General features: G+C 32.8%; 1 protein-coding gene across 2 annotated transcripts in view; it reads right to left on the minus strand.

Moving 5' to 3' along the window:
- LOC107450336 (SEC14-like protein 3) overlaps window positions 1–20,094 on the minus strand; it is a 55,159-nt gene that overhangs the window by 15,564 nt on the left and 19,501 nt on the right. For both annotated transcript variants that reach the window (XM_016066104.4, XM_016066103.4), the window contains exons 2-9: window positions 17,785–17,848; window positions 15,969–16,053; window positions 14,348–14,423; window positions 12,396–12,439; window positions 7,691–7,750; window positions 5,757–5,850; window positions 1,907–2,001; window positions 8–86 (exon numbers count right to left, since the gene is read on the minus strand). In XM_016066104.4, coding sequence (XP_015921590.1) covers window positions 8–86; window positions 1,907–2,001; window positions 5,757–5,850; window positions 7,691–7,750; window positions 12,396–12,439; window positions 14,348–14,423; window positions 15,969–16,019 — 499 coding nt within the window. In that variant the 5' untranslated portion in view covers window positions 16,020–16,053; window positions 17,785–17,848. The remainder of the gene's footprint in view (window positions 1–7; window positions 87–1,906; window positions 2,002–5,756; window positions 5,851–7,690; window positions 7,751–12,395; window positions 12,440–14,347; window positions 14,424–15,968; window positions 16,054–17,784; window positions 17,849–20,094) is intronic.

A 20,094-nucleotide genomic window follows, 5' to 3' on the forward strand; every position in this document is an offset into this window, starting at 1 on the left:
ACTGGACCTTTTTTAAATGTGGCATTAAATAGATTCAGTTTATCCATATCTAATATAATACAGAACTTCGTTACAGATTTTCCCCGCTGTAAGGAAATAAAACACAGTTTATTAAAATATTTTCCATTCAAAATTCTATTCACAATTTATTTAAAAGAAATATACAATAAATTATAATTATATTATTCTCTCAAAAGTAAGAACAGGTCTAGTTTTCACAAAATGTAGTTTAAAAATGAATGTAAAAATTCAAGTATGTATCAAATTAAAAATGTCTGACATCTGCGAAAAAGCATCGCAAAAAAACTAAAGAATAAAGTTGATATTGGGACAGTTCTTGGCTTCCTTTAATTCAACTGCTGCTAAAATTCAAGGAAACTTGCCAAAACATATTTCCATCTTATAATTACTTCTAATAGCGAGCGAATCCTTAATAGGGAGATCTGATAACTATCTAAATCTAAAATAGATCCTTAAATTATCTGAATGTGTTAATTGACTCCGGTTAGCTAAAAGTTAGGTCCTGTATATTAAAAAATGAAACAAAGTGTTTGATCATATGAAAATTTCGAAGAATATTTATAATTTGTATGTTAACAAATATATTTTATTTAAATGTATTGTGTGACAACAATTTAAAAAAATATATACGCAAACGAACTGTATACATATTTTGTAACAGAGTTACCAAGTTCCAGAAAATCACCTTATTGTTGTTGTTTCTAATCCTCAAAAGTTTGACGAAGTCAGACCAGATCCAAAAGACCAACTCAAAGAAAGTGATGACAAGTTGAGGATTTAATTAAATTTCCGCCTTGGTGGGGCCCAAACATTCTAGAATGTGTTTGGCAAAAGCTCCATATAGTTGTGTCATTTGTGCAAATGACGAAGATTTCTTCACCGTCTTTGAAGGAGAGGCCACTAGCTAGCCGTGGGAGCGCAGTTTGAGCATTTTGTGAAGATGGGGAAGATTTTCACACAATCTTTGAAAGAGAGGCTCTTAAAGTGACCACTAGCTAGTCGTGGGTGCACAGTCTGAGCATTTTGTGCAAATGAGGAAGATTTTCACACAATCTTTGAAAGAAATGCTCTTAAATTGGCCACTAGCTAGCCCTGGGAGCACAGTCTGAGCATATTTAGAAGATGGGGAAGATTTTCACACAATCTTTGAAAGAGAGGCTCTTAAAGTGACCACTAGCTAGCCGTGGGAGCACAGTCTGAGCATTTTGTGCGAATGGGGAAGATTTTCACACAATATTTGAAGGAGTTTCACTTAAAGTAGTCACTAGAGAGCAATTTAAGCATTTTGTGCTGATAGCGAAGATTTCCCCACCATCCTTGAAAGAATGGCTTTTTTTTGCAGCCAATAGCTATCCGTGAGAGTGCAGTCTGATAGCTTCGATCACAAACAACGTTTAAAGTCCAACCTGGCTCTCTACCCAAATACCGGTGATTAACAAGGCGGGACACCAAATACTCAAGTATATTGAGTATCGAGTCTGTAATAAAATACTTATGGATTTTAAAAAGTGCGTGTCAGATAGTGCTATTTAAATCTTTTCTTATAATGGTCTTGCATTATTTCAATCATTGGAACAAATGTATTTTGTAAGTTTATGACATAAAACGTGATTTTTTTAAAAATTTCTTTAACTCTAATCTTGCATTGATACATTTAAATTAATATTTACTAAGTTATAATATTAATATTCTCCCGAGAATTTCGTTGGAAATTTATTAGTGTATAAGTCAAGTCAGAATCTAACTTTTGGAAAATTTAAAAAGTCTGAGACAAACATTTCAACTATCTACTCAAGAGTGCTAGTGCTCTTGACAGACCTGATAATCTGCAAAAGTTAGCATGCATATTTCATCAAAATTAATACCATGTAAAAATATAACGTACCCTTATGCTCTCTTTAGTCATTAATCTAAAATTTTCTTCCAAATTGAATGCAACAAACTGAACAAGCTGTTTGAAAGTGAACAAGGAAAGCAGCCCTAAAAAAAGTTCTTTAAATAAATTGACAACAAATAAACATTTGTCTCATATCATTGGATTCTTTAAATTGTGTGCCTGAAATTCGAGAAGAAGTGAAGTGATTATGCCTAACCACGAGGATTTAAAATAGATTTAATTGGATACCTGTAAGAGACGTCACGCATATAATTTGCACCTGATTAGCTTCAGAATAAGTAACACCTGATTGGCTTTACAAATGCCACGATTTAGCTACTATGACGTCACTTGTATGCATCGACAATCTTTTTAAATAACAAGTTAAGGCAAATTTGATGTAGGACAGTGTTTCAATTATTTGTTTCAAAGCAGCAATTTGATTTCAAATTTGACATACTTTATCCCATCGTTGGTTACCCCTCTAGATTGATTATTTTGTACCAGTGCTCAGTTCGGGAATAAGTGCAATAAATATGCTTCATGCCTGAAATGCATTATCCTTTGGTTCGGATAGTTATTTTATTTCTACATTCTGTTTCAGATGACAACAGATCAGAAAGTCTACACCAATAAATATTCTTTCAAAAATCTGAATGAGACATAGAGCCTTTCCTTATTAAGTTTGTTTTACTTAAAACTTATTAATAAATTGAACTAAAAGAAAGCGTGTAAAATAGAAAATATATTTTGACAACAAACTTAAAAGGCAACTTTCAAGTAATATTTCGTGTCAGACTCTCATAGTATAACTTTTTGTCCGTCCTAAAGCCCAGGTCATTTTTTAAAGTAAGGTAGTATATACACCGAAGAGCTATGGATTTTAAAAAGTGCGTGTCAGATAGTGCTATTTAAATCTTTTCTTATAATGGTCTTGCATTATTTCAATCATTGGAACAAATGTATTTTGTAAGTTTATGACATAAAACGTGATTTTTTTAAAAATTTCTTTAACTCTAATCTTGCATTGATACATTTAAATTAATATTTACTAAGTAATAANAAGCCATGTCTTGGCCCCCTAATTCACCTGACCTTAATCCAATAGAGCATTTGTGGTCCTACTTGGAAAACGAAATTCGTCCTGCCACTCTACCCCCTCGCAATGTGAGGGAATTGCAGGACCAATTGGTGAGCGCTTGGTACCAGATACCTCTGATTACCTATCAGCACTTTGTGGAATCAATGCCACGGCGGGTGCTAGCAGTTTTAAGGGCTAAAGGTGGTCCTACATATTATTAGCAGGGTGGTCATAATGTAGTGGCTCTTCGGTGGTGTATATTTTTTTTAAAAATTTTTTCGAGTGTAATGCACTTAAACGATGAACTTTCTATTCTCCTTGGCGAAAGAGCTATGAAAAAAACATTCCTAAATGAGTATTTAGACCAGCCTATTAGAATTTTGGACAAGAAATAAGGGCAAATCATAATTTATCATTTCATTCTATCTGTGTATAAACTTTAAAGTTATTGACACGATGTTAGTTGTGAGACTTCTCGTGAACAATCATTAAACATTTAAAATCCATTAGCTTATTTCTGGTTTTACTTACGCTTATTATCTGACAATCGAATCAAGGGTTAGCTGAACTTTCAACTTTCTAAGAAATCGTTATAGAGTCGTAATAGTACAACAAAATGGATTTCAGATGCTTGATTAGAGCTAGCAATAACATTTTAATACCGCAAAATTCATTGTTTACTCTGTTGACGAATTTATCTCAAACTTCTGAAATTTAGCAATCATCCGCCTCATTAAATTACTCAAATTCATTAAACTGATGCACTTTTAGCCTTTCAGCAACTTAATGCTTGCTAAGGATTCAATAACATGTTGTTTTAAAACTAGGCAGCAGTTTAAATTTTATTTTCTTATGCAAACTGTTGCACTTTCTGTAGTTTCCAACAGAGAAATTCACTCAGTAAATCGTTGTTCTTAGAGTAACTGCTTCAATTTCTGTTGCGTAAAGCAAAGAAATTCATCAAGTAAATGGTGGTACTATGGGAAACTGCCCCTCGATCTGTTTTTGCCAACAGAGAAATTCACCCAGTAAACCGTTGTACTTCGGGAAACTGCCCCACTTTCTGTTGCTTAAAGCAAAGAAATTCATCCTGTAATTTGAGGTACTTTTGGAAACTGTCCCACGTTCTGGTTTTGCCAGCGGAGAAATTCATTTAGTAAACCGTTGTACTTCGGGAGACTGCCTCACTTTCTGTTGCTTATAGCAAAGAAATTCATAAAGTAAATCGTGGTACTTTGGGAAACTGTTTCACTTTCTGTTGTTTCCAGTCTGAAAACTCATTAGTAGAGACCATTAATTTCAGCTTCCGTTTTTTTACAGAGAAAAAAAAAGTTTTTACATTAAAATAACTGTCTTCATCTCTGCAGTTTCAAATTTGAAAAAAAAAATCACACAGAGAACCGTTCTGCAAACACCCAAGTCCTGCATAATCTCAATCTGTGCAACTTTTAAATATAGTACAAGGAATCATGCATAATTATTAACAGTAATTCTTATGTTTCAAGACTCTACTTTTCAGAGTACTAATTTATAATATATTTTTCTACTTTTTAGAAATATTTTGTTCTGAACTAGTCATCTCGGAAACTCACTATCTATAAATTTGTTTAGCGTCTCTTCAACTTTGAGATATCGAGAGTATACTTTATTAAAATGGTATAAATTTGAATCAAAAAGGTAAAATATATCTTTCTTACTTCATACAAAAATAAAAATAGGAAGATGAAAGAGATGGCTTTACTGATGAAATGTCTTCGCTGAAGACCAACAGGAGCTGGAACTGCTAGCTGGAGATATTGACCAACGGCATTTTGCTTTAAAAAGCATGTTTGATTTAAATATTAGAAAGGTAACAATTTACTCCTCACAGAAAAGCAACTTGGAATTTAAAAACAAAACCTGCACGCTGGTTTTTCTATTATCTTGGTTCCCGGATGTATTCCTCTGATGGAAATAGCAGAAAGGGAAACAATGTCCCTGATGAATTTCACTCTCGAAAACAATGGAAAGTGAAACAATGTCTCTGAGGATTTTTCTCTACTGGAAACAATAGAAAGTTAAACAATGTCCCTGATGAATTTCGCTCTCGGAAACAATAGAAAGTGAAACAATGTCTCTGATGAATTTCTCTACTGGAAACAATAGAAAGTGAAACAATGTCTCTGTTAAATTTCTCTACTGGAAACAATAAAAAGTGAAAAAGTACCCCTAATGGTAGAAATTAAACAACGCACCGTGTTTCTGCATTATTTAATTAAAATGATTATAATGCTGTGAGATGAGGTTAATGACCAACTGCCAGGCTCTACATCATGGGTCTCCAAACTTTTTTCATCATCGACCCCTATTTAATTTTTCGAAATCTCCATCGACCCCCATAAAAGTAATTTTCCGTTAATTAAGATAAAACTCTATTAGATAGTGTGTTTGTACATTTTTTTATTTTTTAAACATTTATTAAAGTAATAGTACATTGTGTAACAATAGTTTTATAAAAAATATATTAATGTTGAAATTTAAATACCTTAATATTTATTAAATAATAAGTAATTATAAATAAGTAGAAATAATAAGTAAAGTAACTACAGATTTATTGCTTCTTAACCAATCACATGAGTGTGTCTGGTGTTTTTTTGCAAGGTTCGCTATATTGGTTTCAAAATTGGTCAATTTTAATNAACTGCCAGGTTCTACATAAATGGGATTAAAAAGTGGACAGTTTAATTCTTAGAGAGATCAGAGAGGTATCGATACAAAAGTTATAAATTGGAAACTCACCTCTAGGATCCGTTCTCCCTAAATCTAAATACAGAACTACAGAGCCTTCTTTATCAAAACAAACGAAACTTAAAGGTAAATACTCCTTGATATACTGAAAGAGTACAAAGAATTAATGCATGATAGATCTCGGACATACTCTCAAATGTGATCAATTGTCCAAAGTAAATAAACAATAATTAATGTCTTAGTTGTTTTATTACCTTTCATTTTTTTCATTTTTTTTTTGGAGGAAGAAAGCCGATTTTGGCATGAATACCTTTTTGAAGTATATCCATGCAATGTGTATTTTTTCATTATACATTGCATTGAAAATATTTTATTTTTAATAACCATCGATTAACTGCTGACCCAATTTTGGGTTTACTAAAAGTTCCACTAAAGTTCAACTCCGTAGCCTTGTAATTTCTAACCCAATCCAGAAGACAAGAGAATTCCTGGATCAATTATTGGGAGAAATTTGCCTTCGTGGAGGACTTTTTGATGGAATTTAACTACATTTTCGGTTTATGGAGAGTAAGACCCTCAACGGTTTGCCTGACGGCAAGGTGACTCTAACCCATAATCCGTCTACCACTGAGAATACTTTACGTCAGCACTGTGATTTGTGCAAGCCGGATGCGGAATTTGTATCTACTAGCCATCGCTGGGATTCGAATCTGGTTCACCTCGTCGGAAGGCGAACGCTCTATCTCCTGAGCCATCACGGCTCTGCATGGCCAATAAAACATAACTGCCACCAAAATATTCATTCATTGCCGAAAAAGAAAGTAACAGGTAATAAAACGGCTAAGCCACCAGTTATTGACAGCCTGTTTATTGACGAGGTCACTTTTGGTGGTGTACTTACAATAAGTAAAATAATTATAATGATATTTTTAGTACTAAAGTAATTTAGCAAGTGAGAAAGATTGTTTGAAGAGATAGTGATGAGGACAAAGCACATAATTTGAAAATCGGCTGAGCGATGACTTGTCTATCGCAGCTAAAATGAACACCAACTTTAACCAGATAAATGGTAAGGCGTTCGCAATACGAAATTAAGCATGTGAATTATATTACTGTCTCTTAGTTTAGTATCCTCAGTTCATATTTTCAGTTCATTTAGTGAACTATCATTTAGTGTGAAACACAACATATTATACTTTGTTATCAAGCATATCAGATGCTGAACGTGTCCAATCCACTTCAATCTCTTTATGTTAATATTGTAGCACCACTACAATTATTAAATTTCATTCTCTAGTATGGACAGGCGATTCAATCTTGAGGTTCCTTTAGATAGAAGAAGATTGGCATAGTCGAAAATTTCATTCCTCACATTGGTGACCCTTACGTAATATGAACACGCCTACGTCATAAGTAACTCCCATTTCTGCAAGAACACGTCTTCTTCGAAGGATGGTACGCATTGAAATGTTGACTTGCTATTTGTGACTGCGCCATCATTCCCTTCGAGCTGTTGCTTCTCAGTCTCATTTTACACACAACGGGCTCTTGCACACACTCGACTGCAAATAGCAACACAGGAGAGACCCACACACTCAAACGTGAACTTAATACAGCTCTCACCACAAGCACTCAAAATCAGGTGAACTTAACACAGCTCTCTCGGTCTTTTTTAATCCTAATTTAATTCCTAATAAAATTCTGGTGGAAGAGTATCGCTGCACCACCACAATTACTAAATATCAATTCTCTAGTATAAAAGACATGCTAACTCAATTCAGTCTTAAGGTACTTATAGATAGAAAAAGATTGTCATAGTCGAAAATTTCTTTCCCCGCACTATCATTGACAATATCTTCACATTTCTCCATAAATTCTAATATTTAGTGTTTTTATACTTAAAACACGAAATTCATTTTTTTTAAAATTTTTTATAAATTAATCATCAGAATCAATCCATATTAATATAATTTTTCAATACTTACCTCAGGTGGATAATAATCCTTGAAATTTTCTCCCAGATAAGTTTTTCTGTCGGATAAATGCTTGAAAAAAATAATGAGAATGAGAATGGAAGATAAAATTCTAATGTACAATAATTCAAATTTTTATGTCATTTTAAATGTTGCCATGTGATCACAGCATTAATATGCAGGTGTCCGAAAAGTATGGAAATGTTCACTTATCTCGAAAAATATTCATCCGATCAAAAATCTAAAAATACAAGTGTAATTTTCTTTCAAAAAATCTATTCTTTAACTTAGTCCCACTTCCTAAAAATTGCCTCAGCCTCTAAGTGACACGATACGTAAATTTTTTCTCCATCAGGATATGTATTTATCGATGCATCGTCGTTTTAATCGGTATGTTCTAGAATGAAATGGTTCATAGTATTGATTCATTTTCTGACTCAAACTAACCTTTTTAGATTTGAACCAACCTGAATAAATGGTCAATTTAAGGTATTTTTGTCTCGAAATACTTTTCTTTTAAAAATTCTTACCCCCCCCCGGTTCATTAACAGGATGTGAGGTCTAGCTTAGGATTACTGAATGCATCTTTTGTCAACATATGGGTACACCCCTATACACTTATATTTTCCATCTCGAGCTATCTGATCGTTGAAATACTTTTCGGACACCCTGTAATTTGCAGAATTCTTATCCAAAACTACATAGCATTTACTTATAAACTAATTAGGTTATGTTTATCAAGTTACTTTTAATAAGAAATTTGAAATAAGTTGCAAAATGCGATGTTTAGAAACTTTGTATAGAAGGGGTAGGAAACTGCCTATTAAGGAGTGAAAATTAATATTTAAGTAGGACAAGAACAAATGTTTCCAAACTATGATAACTCACTTTTAAGACTAGGAAGTTCGATTGAGTTATTAAAAGCATTAAAAACCAGTTTTACTGTATATTGAGGCAGTAATGCATTCGTCTTTCGACTAGAATTGTTTTTAAGATTCATCCTGAAAGATATTAATTTAAAGTGATTTGAAACTTTATTTTGCTCTTTTTTTCCATTTCTTGGGTAAATTCCACGAACAAAATAGCCTAATAATAATAATAGATTGAAAATGATTATATTTTTATCATAACTACTTATAAATTTGTGACACAATCATAACTTTTTTACTTAATTTTGTAAAAAGACGGAAATTACAAAACATCTTGTAAAACAAAGCAGCAGTCATATGTCGGCTAAAAGGTTCATGGAATTCATGATTAAAGGCAAGATGGGGAAATTTTGCCAGCTTTGCGAACAATTTCTTTACTTTCCACACAAGTTGCAACCTGTTGATCTGAATCTGGGTGGGCTTCTAGACACTGAAAATTGCATTGTCTTTCAACAGAGGACCCACAGTGAGCTAAAAGCTAGTCAAGGTTCAAATAGTAAATCACTGAAGTCAAGCATTACTGGCTATGGTTAGTCAGCGGGTGGATAACCACTCTGATCAGCCTGCAAAGGGACTAGGGATGCACGGTCTTGGTCATCAATGACATATTTTATCGCACGCGGGACGCCGAGCTACCAAAGCAGGGAAGACATCTCCTCGGAGGAGGATCAGAATTGCGAGGGCATGTCTTTTGATCATCCGCAGAGATGTTTCCCAGACCGTCATCAATAGCTCACTACGAGCCGTGAAGGCTCAGGGGATTTAGCGCTCGCCTTTCGGTGAGGTGAACCGGGTTCGAATCCTTGCGATGGCTGGTTGATACTAATTCCGCATCCGGCTTCCACCGATCACGATGCTGACGTAAAATATCCTCAATGGTAGACGGATCATGGGTTAGTCACCTTGCCGTCAGGCAAACCGTTAAGGGTTTTTCTCTCCATGTAACGCAAATGCGGATTGAAGAGTCCTCCACGAAGACTAATTTCTCCTAATACTTAATCCCATAATTTCCTTGTCGTCTGAATTGGGTTCAAAATTACAAGGATACGGAGTTGAATATTAGTAATCGTAAACCCTAAATTGGGTCCGCTGTTCAACGACGATTATAAAAATAAAATGTATAAAGTAGCTTTCTACGAGCCGAAGTGGTTCAGGGGATTGAGCGCTCCCCAGTGTTTCTGGTTAGTACAAATGATATTTCCAGCTCGCACAAAAGACAGCGCTAGCATGAAATGTTCTTATGGGTAGACGGTTCATAGGCTAGGAACTCCTCTCTGTCGAGCTAACCATGGGAAGTTGTCGTTGTTTTCTTCTCCATGTAACGTAAATGTGGGTTAGTTCCTAAAGTCCGCCACGAAGGCTAGCTTGCCCCATGGTTGATTCAAAAGTTCCCTTGTCTTCTGGATTGGGTTAAAAATTAGAAGGCTGCGAAAATAAACCTTGGTAGTCTTTAACTTAGAATTGGGTCGACTGTTCAACGCTGGTTATAAACGGAAGTAAAATAGCTCATCATACAGCTCCAGAGCGACTTAAATAAAAGTACTGCTATTACTTTTAACATGGAGCCCAATTTATATATGAGTGGTTTAGCTATCTGGAAGAGTATCAAAATTTTCATTTCCAATTATAACTTAGCCTGTCAATATCCCTATAAACTCGACTTCTAACGATCTGGAAATGGAAATTTGGATTTTCATTATGTTCCTATAGAGATTTGAAGATTCTAGTTGGACGAAAAGTGATCAAAACTTCTACCGCAAGATTTAATAGTTAAAAATACTAAAGCAAGTTAATAAAAACGATGTGAAAAAGTATTAAAGGAGGGACAACTCAAAGACCATAAATGGTGATTTGTTTCTATTTCATCATTTAGCATTCCTTTTTTCTTTACGAATTTCAAAAGATTCATTTCAAATAACGAATGCGACAGACCTGGCATTCTGCCGATAAAAGAGTTTTAATCATAACAAAAATAAATTACTAACACATGCAACTAAAGGAAACATAACGTCGATTTATCTTTGCTACGATCAGATGCTATTTTTTGCATATCACCCATGCCTGCAATTTTTCAATATCTTTTATTATCAAGATCATGACGTTGACATTTTATCAAGGAAAGTTTAAATTGCTGGTTTTCGAAATGAATTCTTTTTTTTCTTATTTTTAAATTGTTTTATTTAAAGTTGTTATAGAGGTTATACTAGATTTTTTTTTCAAGGTCCACCTGGTTCATCAATTTAGGCGTATTAAGGCAGATTTGTAGGCCACTCATAAATTTTTTAGACACCATATTAGGTGCTCCCACAGTAAGGACAGATGATGATAAGTGCAGAGAATGAAAGAACATTTATGCCTTGACCGGGATTAGAACCTAGAGCCTTTGACACAGAAAGCATGTAACCCTACGGCAACCTTGTGTCTGAATTTTCTTTTTATTATCAAGAAAATGTTTATTCTAAAAACCATTTTTCATTAATGCAAAAATATTGCAGTTTCAAACCTTTCATCCTAAAAGGATTTAAAAATTATTTTTTAGAGCTTTTTCAAAAAGTATTGTCACTTAAGGCCTGGTTTCTTAGGACAGGACGCCGTCAGCTGGAAATCAGCGCTAACCTCTGATTGGTCCGTTTATAAGTTTGATAGTATACGTCATCGAACGCTCATCTTGAACTACAATTGCCGTCCAACTCAACTGCAGTTGGATTACAACGTGACGTTAACCACAGAAGCAATGGCGGACAACATCCAACAGCACATTGAAATCAGCCAAGATTTTGATTTTGACATTAAACATAGCTTCTTCATTAAACATAGCACTCTTCATTTAGCTCAGCTATAATGTGTTTTTTCTTGGACAAAGTCATTATTTGTTCTCTAAAACACTGGTCGACAATAACAAAATCAATACAAATTCAAAATAAATATTTGTTTACGTTATTAACGCATGCGCAATGAGAGATAATGTCTGCGTTGGACCGACTGCTCACGCTGAGCTAACAAAAAAGTATTTTTTTGGCGTCAGCTCTACGTCAACTTTCCGGTGATGGCCAGATAAGGCGCTTGTCCTAAGAAACCAGGCTTTGAGCTAACAAACCAGTCTTTTGTTGGCGTAAGCGGGACGTTGACGTCCCGCTAACGCCCAGATAAGGCGCTTGTCCTAAGAAACCAGACCTTTAGGTACAATGGCCACTTAGGTACAATGGTCACTTAGGTCCATAATTACGATTTAGCTGACGTCACTAGCAAATGGGATCAAATTGCATTGCCCATTAAAATTTCGAGGCAAAGTGGATTTTAGCTCAGCATACAAGACTTTGCGGAAGGAAACCTTATAATTACCTAGATTTAAGATTATTTTCACCTTGAGACTAGCTCCATTAAAAGATTTTTTCACGCTTGAAAACCCCGATTCAACCTCGATTTAAGGTTTTTATATAGGAGGTCGTCTTCCAAGGTTTTGGATCAGGGTAATGTGCGTAGAATATTGCAACTTGTCACCGATCTTGTTTCAAGATTAGAAAATTTAAACGTAAACAGTCTAACAAACCTTTTTAGGTTTACATTAAAAAGTTTTTGCTGAGTCAAGATAAACCATATTTTGCTATCTGGATCAGATGTAAGGCCAGTTCCCTTATCCCTACACAGTCCGGTGGTCAGCTGTACTAGATAGATAGAATAAATATTAACATCATAACTCTATAATGTTTTTCACATCAAAAAACTACAGTTTGATTAAAACTTTGTATCAATAATTAATATAATAGTTATTTAATTAAAAATAATACCTTTCTTAGAAGAGCTTCAGCATGTTTTAAGTTAAAATCTCTCGCTGTAAATAAAGTTATGAGAAAATGAATACACATTTATGGAATCAATACACTTATGCATGCAAAGTATATAACTTAGAAAAGATTAAAATTTAAAAAAAAAACTCTTTAAAGAGTTTAAGGTTAGGTAAGCTCGGCACAACTGCATTATTCTTGTAGTTTACTACGTTTACAATTACTTTGTTACAAATGTAGTTAACTGCAACTACTTTTTTTAAACGTTAACTACAAACTACTTGTATTTTGGAATTGTAGGGACTACTTCGTTACTTTATGAAACCGAGCTTTACACCTGCATAATTTTCACTGCTGGAGAAATTAATTTACATATTATATGTTCAAAATGGTTTTGAATGAAAAATTGGTTACATTAAACATAAGGAATTATTCGGAAATATTTATTCATGTTTACACGAGCCATTTTGTTATTGTAAAATATTGTTTTAAAATTTATTCATTTGGTGTTCAACTTTTTATGTCCTTCTTGACAGCGAATATTTAATTTAAGATATGCTAGAAAATTATCAAATACTTGCAATTTCGTTAAGGGTTTAATGCTCCTCTTAGAAATTAAGTAAATCGAAAATATATTTCCTTCCTTTGAAAGAACCTGTTTTACGAGTGTACATTCAAACAATCGCATGTGAAAGAGTGACCAAAGGGATAAATTATCTATTCTTCATAATGACTAGATTAAATATCAGTCATAAGTGACTATACAATTTTTGTTAACTCACAGTCACAAGGGTTTTTAAATTTGCGTCCTTTGACCCGCGGAGATTAGTACCGATCGAATTCGAAAAATTGGTTGTGTTAGAACCTGTTCGTATAAAGTAGATGCCAGGAATAGCTATAAACTACTATTTTTTTGTATCACTCTACTAGCTAAACTACTTGTTTAAAAAAGCAGCATATTACACTACAAACTACGAAAAAAAGTAGCAACTACAGTTGTTTCACTACTTGTAGTGCGCTCCGCGTTCCTAGTTGCTTCGTTTGCCAACTTCCCTAATTGCTTCTCATTCAACCCTTATTTCTTCTGAAACGTAAATATTTCCCCAAAAAACATTTTGGTCTGCGGCTTGTAGAGCTATTCGTATGGTATTTCTTCTTACAAGTTAAACAGTTAATAATTCTCGAACAAATTATTAAATGTAAATTTTTTTTAATTTCATCTTAATTCTCGTTCACTTTTTCACACAAAATCTTAATTTAATTAATCACAGCAAAACAAAATGTAAATTTAAGTTAGACACACAAAACAGCAACTGCAGTGTCCCTTACGATTTTTCAAATATAGAGGGAAGATATGTTATTAACAATTAGGATCTAAAGCAAGACATAATATCTAAGTTAGAACCTTTTCCAACAACACGTGTTCGGTCAGGGACGACTTAATTAAGAAGTATATAAAACAACTGGAGTTGTAAGACTATTTGCTTCTAAACGTGTTGTAGTTGTTACAAATGCAACTCACCAATATCAGAAAGCCTGCTTGAAATTGTTTTTCAGTGGCGCCATCTGTGGCTAAAAATACGATTTTGCTACACACATGCTTCACAACCAGGTTCACTTAGCATAAATTAGATAAATTGCTTCTTTTTCATTTTAATTGTCTATCATTAGTTTATTTATAGAATACCTAGTTATTTCATTTTAGATAAATTTTTATTTTGCACTTTAACTGTCTCTTATTAGTTAATTTATAGAATACCTAGTTATTTCATAAAATAACTAGTTAAAGTGTCAAATTAATAACATATTACACACTTTAACGGACACGATCAGTTATTTAATGGAATAACTAGGTATTCTATGAAATAACTGCATTTATACTTTAACGGTAACATATATATTAATTTTTTTTTCACTATATTGTTAAAATATGATGATAAATAAATTTTGTTTACCTTTCAAAAAGCGGTAGTATAAGGATTTATCTTCGACTAAATCCGGTGTAAGCTCGTGATCTATTACGCTCTTGAGCTGAAAAATAAAACGTTTATTATAGTAAATTCAATGGTTTAAAGGTGCATTTCTTAAACACAGCCCTCAATACGCACTTTTCAAACTCTTTCAAAAATAAAAACAAGCATTTTTACAAATCTATATTTAAGCGAAGTAAACTGTGTAGGAAATTTGACAAGTAATTAATGATGTGAGAGAACATCAATGCCTGTCTAGTGAAACACAATTCTTTTAAAAATTCCTTCAAGTACACCCGCCTTTTACAATAGTGATTCACCGGGTCTTGTAAATTTCCTTCTTCATACAAATTTTAATAGTGACCCCCAATGTGTGTACTTTTGAAATTGGTTTTTTAACAAATATATATTAATCTCTATAGATTAGTATTGGTCTGTACAGAATAGATTATATCAGTCTGGTAATTACAGCAGCAATGCAATACAGCTTGATTCATTGTGACCACATTTAGTACCTATTTTTAGCAGCCTTGATGGAAATAAATTAAAAGAGTGCGCAAATAAATACATCGAAATCTAACGCACCGTGCTCAATTAAAATCTAACGAATAATTACTGAGGAAGGCAGGTGACGAAACACGATAAACTGTTTGATTGCCTGAGGAAGGGAGATGAGTTAATGTTAGTAATGTCAATGTTAGAAATAGCTTCAATTTTCATGAGTGGCGCAGAAGATAGAGCGTCCGCCTTCCTATGATTTGAACCGGTTTCGAATCCCAGCGATGGCTCGTCGATACGAATTCCTCATCCAGCTTGCACCGACCACAGTGCTGACGTAAAATATTCGTAGCGGTAGACGGATCAGAGGTCAGATTCCCCTTGCCGTTAGACTAACCGTGAGAAGTTTTGCGGTTTTCTTCTCCATGTAACGCAAATGCGGGTTAGTTCCATCAAAAAGTACTCCACGAAAGCAAAATTGTTTCCGATACTTGATCCAGGAGTTCTCTTGTCTTCTGGATTGGGTTCAAAATTGAAAGGTTACGAAGTTGAATTTCAGTAGTTGTAAACCCAAACTCTGGTCAGCTGTTCAACGACTGTTATAAATTATAAATAAATTTTCATCGGACAATCAAATTGGTTCTCATGTGTCCTTTCTACCTGCGGAAATTTCGATAGCGTTTTTGTATCTTCCTGGCTTCCAAATATTGTTTTGCTACTCTTAAAATGCATTCAATTTTTACTTCATTTTTGGCTAGAATTATTATTCTTGAAGTTAATTAACTAGTACTGTATATGAAAAGCACTTTTGTTTTTACAATGCTTACAAATATTCAATGTTTGAAAGTAAATGAATAAATTTATGAATAATCTTAAAAAAACATTAAAATTCTTCTTTTTCAATGATGCGCCAGTCCAGGATGGGCCATGGCCTTCCTCAGAGGTAAATTCCATGCTGGCATCTTCTTGGATGGACTAGTCCAGTTTATAACTTTGAGAATTTAATGAGCTCATTTTAAGAATTTAATTTGAGAAACTACCCGAATTTATTATTATACTTTGCATTTCGTACTGTGTCAGAAGTATTTATAAGAAAAGTGTCAAATACCTCTCTAATTTTACTCTTCTCTTCTTCCGTAATATGTTCTACTTTTAACATTTTGTCACTTTCTATTCGGGGAAGAAATTTAATTCTGAAAAAAATAAAACACGTTGTTATTATTACGTCATTAATTTGCATCAATTGGTAGCGAAAGAAACGCTGAAAAACTATTAAAAATATACAGAAACAATTACATTTTTCAAACCAACTAACAGGAGAAAAAAAGTTATATTATGAAATCTGAAACAAAAAACATACGATGCATCAGTTTTCAATAATTTGGATAAAAGTTTATTTTTTTGTTTTTTGTTAGATAAATTCTTTAGGTTTATGTTAGATAAACAAAAAACGTATAGGGTTTCAGGTTTAGGTTAGATTAACAGAAAATGTATAGGTTTTCAGATTTAATTTAGATAAACAAAAATGTATAAGGTTTAGGGTTTAGGATACATAAACAAAAAACGTACAAGGTTTCAGTTTTAGGTTTCACAAACAAAAAACGTACAAGGTTTAGGTTTGACAAACAAAAAACGTACAAGGTTTCAGATTTCGGTTAGATAAACAAAAAACGTACAAGGTTTCAGGTTTTGATTAGATAAACAAAACACGTATATGGTTTCAGGTTTAGGTTAGATAAACAAAGAACGTATAGAGTTTCAGGTTTTAGTTAGGTAAACAAAGAACGTAGAGGGTTTCAGGTTTAGGTTAGGTAAGCAAGGAACGTATAAGGTTCAGGTTTAGATCAGATAAACAAAAAAAAGCGTATTGAGTGCATAATTTTTTTTAATTATTGGGATTACAAAAATTATGACATGCTGCATATTTTTCGCTTTAGTTCAGTAAAATAAAAATAAAAATCTCTTCTTTGAATCACTTGAAAAATGTTTTAACATTTTTGTTTTATTTTGTCATTTTCTTCTTCTTAGCTTTGTCTCTTTTGTCTAGTTTATGACAGAAAGTGGTCAAAATTTTTATTGGAATTAAAATGCAAATTTTAACTCGCTCCATTAAAAAAGCAATAACGACTTGAATAGGGTTGGATTAGCAAAGATTAGGATTAACAAAGTGGATTGTGTTAACAAAGTTGTAATTGTTTCACATTCATCAATGTATCATCATTGTTCCACATTCATCATTGTATCATCATTGTTCCACATTCATCATCTCCCCATTCATTCAAACACACTAAGCTTGTTAGAAAGAGGTCAAAATTACTAATTGGCGATAAATTCAGTTTTGTGATAACATGACGATATCAATTCTTCTCCTAATGGTCAGAAATGGATTGAAATTTGTATTATCCCCAAACCTGGAGCTTCAATAGATATTTGAGCTCTCTAGCTAGTAGAAAAATAGTCGAAATATTAATTGAAGGACTTCACACTCACGGTCACGAAAGCAAGGTTGTAAACACGTCGTCAGAAATTTGGTTGTTATGTTGGTATATGCTTTACGTTATTAGATTAATTGTAACTTATTTTAAAACATGCAAACAGTTATTTTTCGCTTTGTGAAAATTCTGCTTAGGTAAGTTGAAAAAGGAGCAAATTTCACAAAAATAATTGCGTTTATCGAATTGTAATTTTTATTTGCTGCAGCATATGCTTCCTGAGACGATTCAGCATGACTGCGCTGTTTCTACTTATAATCATTCGAAATTTTGACTTGCATAATAAAGTTGAGTTGATTGAGAAAAATAGTCGCGTTATAAGCAAATTTTTCAAGCATTAATAAAAGATTACAGAATGGTAATGACAAAGCAAGTGAAAATATTAATATTTAATTTTAAAGAACTTATAAACAGAAATCTTTGACTACTTACTAATGCGTTTTCACCTTCAATCTCAATTTTACAGTTTTTGGAAGACAAATTTCCTCTCAGAAATCTGAAATAAATAAAGAAAGAAATAAAAATTCTGTACATTAAATTAGATTAAATTAAATTATATAATGTAAATAAAATAAAATAAAATAAAATAAATGGAACAAAATGAATAAAATAAAATGAGTAAAGTAAATAAAATAAATTAAATAAATTCATTCTTGTTTTTGTAAATAGATTGTACTTGTAGGATCTAATTAAATTGTTTTATGCATAAATAATATAACACATTTCTGTAAACATTGCTCAAAACGTTTCTAAACGTTGACTACATAGTACATTTACAGGTTCCATAAAATGTGTTTTTGATGTAGAAAATGACTAAAAGTATCGATGCAATTTGCGCAAATAAAATAATAACAAATAACAAAAAATTGCAAACCGTCTCTTAGGCCAGGATAGTCTGGTTGGTTGGGTACTGGGCCTATGTCTAAGAGGTCGTGGGTTCGAACCTCGCCGAAGACTCCCTGTGTAGTACATGGTGACTGATGCACGTTAAATCAGTCGGGTCACTAAGTCCTCTATATTCACACTATAAATCATACTTCTGGGGGTACTGATCCAGGAGTTTCCTTGTCTTCTAGATTGGGTTCAAAACTACAAGGCTATGGAGTTAAACATTAGCAGTCGTAAACACAAAATTGGGTCTGCTGTTCAACGCCGGTTATAAAAAATAAAAAAATAAAAAATAAAATAAAAAATTCTCTCTTAAAATTAAAAAAAACACCAAAATTTCCTTAAAAATGAACGCTACGCCTGTCTCTAAGAAATTCATCTTTTCGATTACAATTTGTTATGAATGGCAGACATACTATATAGATGCATTTTCACCAATAAATAAAAGTTTTTCTTATTTTTGTAAATTATGATCTGACATACTTTCACGTTTTCCTGTGTCAAACTCCCTCTTTTAAATAACTCTAAATCTCTCTCGAACGTTCTCATTTAAAACTTTAAAAAAAAATCTGGCGCTTTGACTTCAGCAATTTTGTTTTACTTAATGATTTTGTCTTTAAATTGCATAGGGGAACATTTTTTTTGCTGTTGCATTTTTACAAATATTTGATCTTACCTAATTAAGAAGAGGGGATTTTAAATCTGAAATTAGTTATTCTTAATGATACAGAGTTTTTTTTCAAACTCCATTTTTATTTTCAGTTTTGGATGTACAAATAACGTTATGTATAACAAGAGGTCGTGGAAATAATTCGGCAAAGTCCTGAGGGATTTAAAGGCACATCTTCAGGATTAACATTGCATCCCATGCCCGAAAATGGAGGAGCTTACCTATAATGATCTTTTCAGAACCATACGAATAGAAAAGCGCCCCTAGTGGCATATAGCGACATTTGCGGGCATTGGTTCCTATGCAATTTTAATCCAGATGTTGTGCCCTGATCCCGTTTTGTTTGTCGCAACATTTATGCAACCCCTGTTATGTGTAATGCTTTTAAATCTGTACATTTCCACAAAAAGTAAACTGAAAACCGTTGCTTGCAACAGGGAAAAAAAACAAAAAAAATTGTTTCCCAGTGTTATCAGTCACTATATTTAAAAAGATAAAAATACAACTAATCATATTAAAGGAAAGTTTATTTAAAGGTAAAGTTGTCAAGGACAATGTCATGAAAATCATGTTATGTCATTTAATCGAATGAAAAATCAAGCATTAAGGAAACCGGCACATAGCAGTCAAGAACAATTTATAATAATTTATAGATTTTTTGATTATTGATTTTTTGATTAATTTTATTTTTTGATCCGCTTCAGTTGATTTATTAATATTTATATTTGTACTTAGTTCATATATCAAGCCTCTGAACTTTCTTAACTTCCTGACAACTAAATTTTGAATAATGACAGAAAAGGCAATTAATTTTTACTTAAAAATACATGTAGTTTAGAGGAAAGTAAGGTCATGATTACGATTAAATATTTTTAAAAAATCACTTAAATTAACCCATATTGGGCCAAGAATGGAAAATTTATAAAATGTGGTATTATTTTCATGGAAGTGAACTTAAGCTGCATTTACTAAGACAGTTGAAAGTTTTCAGCATTAAATAATATTTTATTTAAGAAATAAAACGGTGCACAGAATGGTTAAATGGTCAAATTAAATTTCGGTAATAAAAGGATATTTTATTTAAGAAATAAAATGGTGCATCTTTCACTGAATCATGAACAACACACTTACATGAACAATATTTTTTTACAAAATTTGTTTTATTTTTAATTTATTTACAGAAT

The sequence above is a fragment of the Parasteatoda tepidariorum genome, chromosome 7 (genome assembly GCF_043381705.1).
Source record: "Parasteatoda tepidariorum isolate YZ-2023 chromosome 7, CAS_Ptep_4.0, whole genome shotgun sequence".
Lineage (NCBI taxonomy): Eukaryota > Metazoa > Arthropoda > Arachnida > Araneae > Theridiidae > Parasteatoda > Parasteatoda tepidariorum.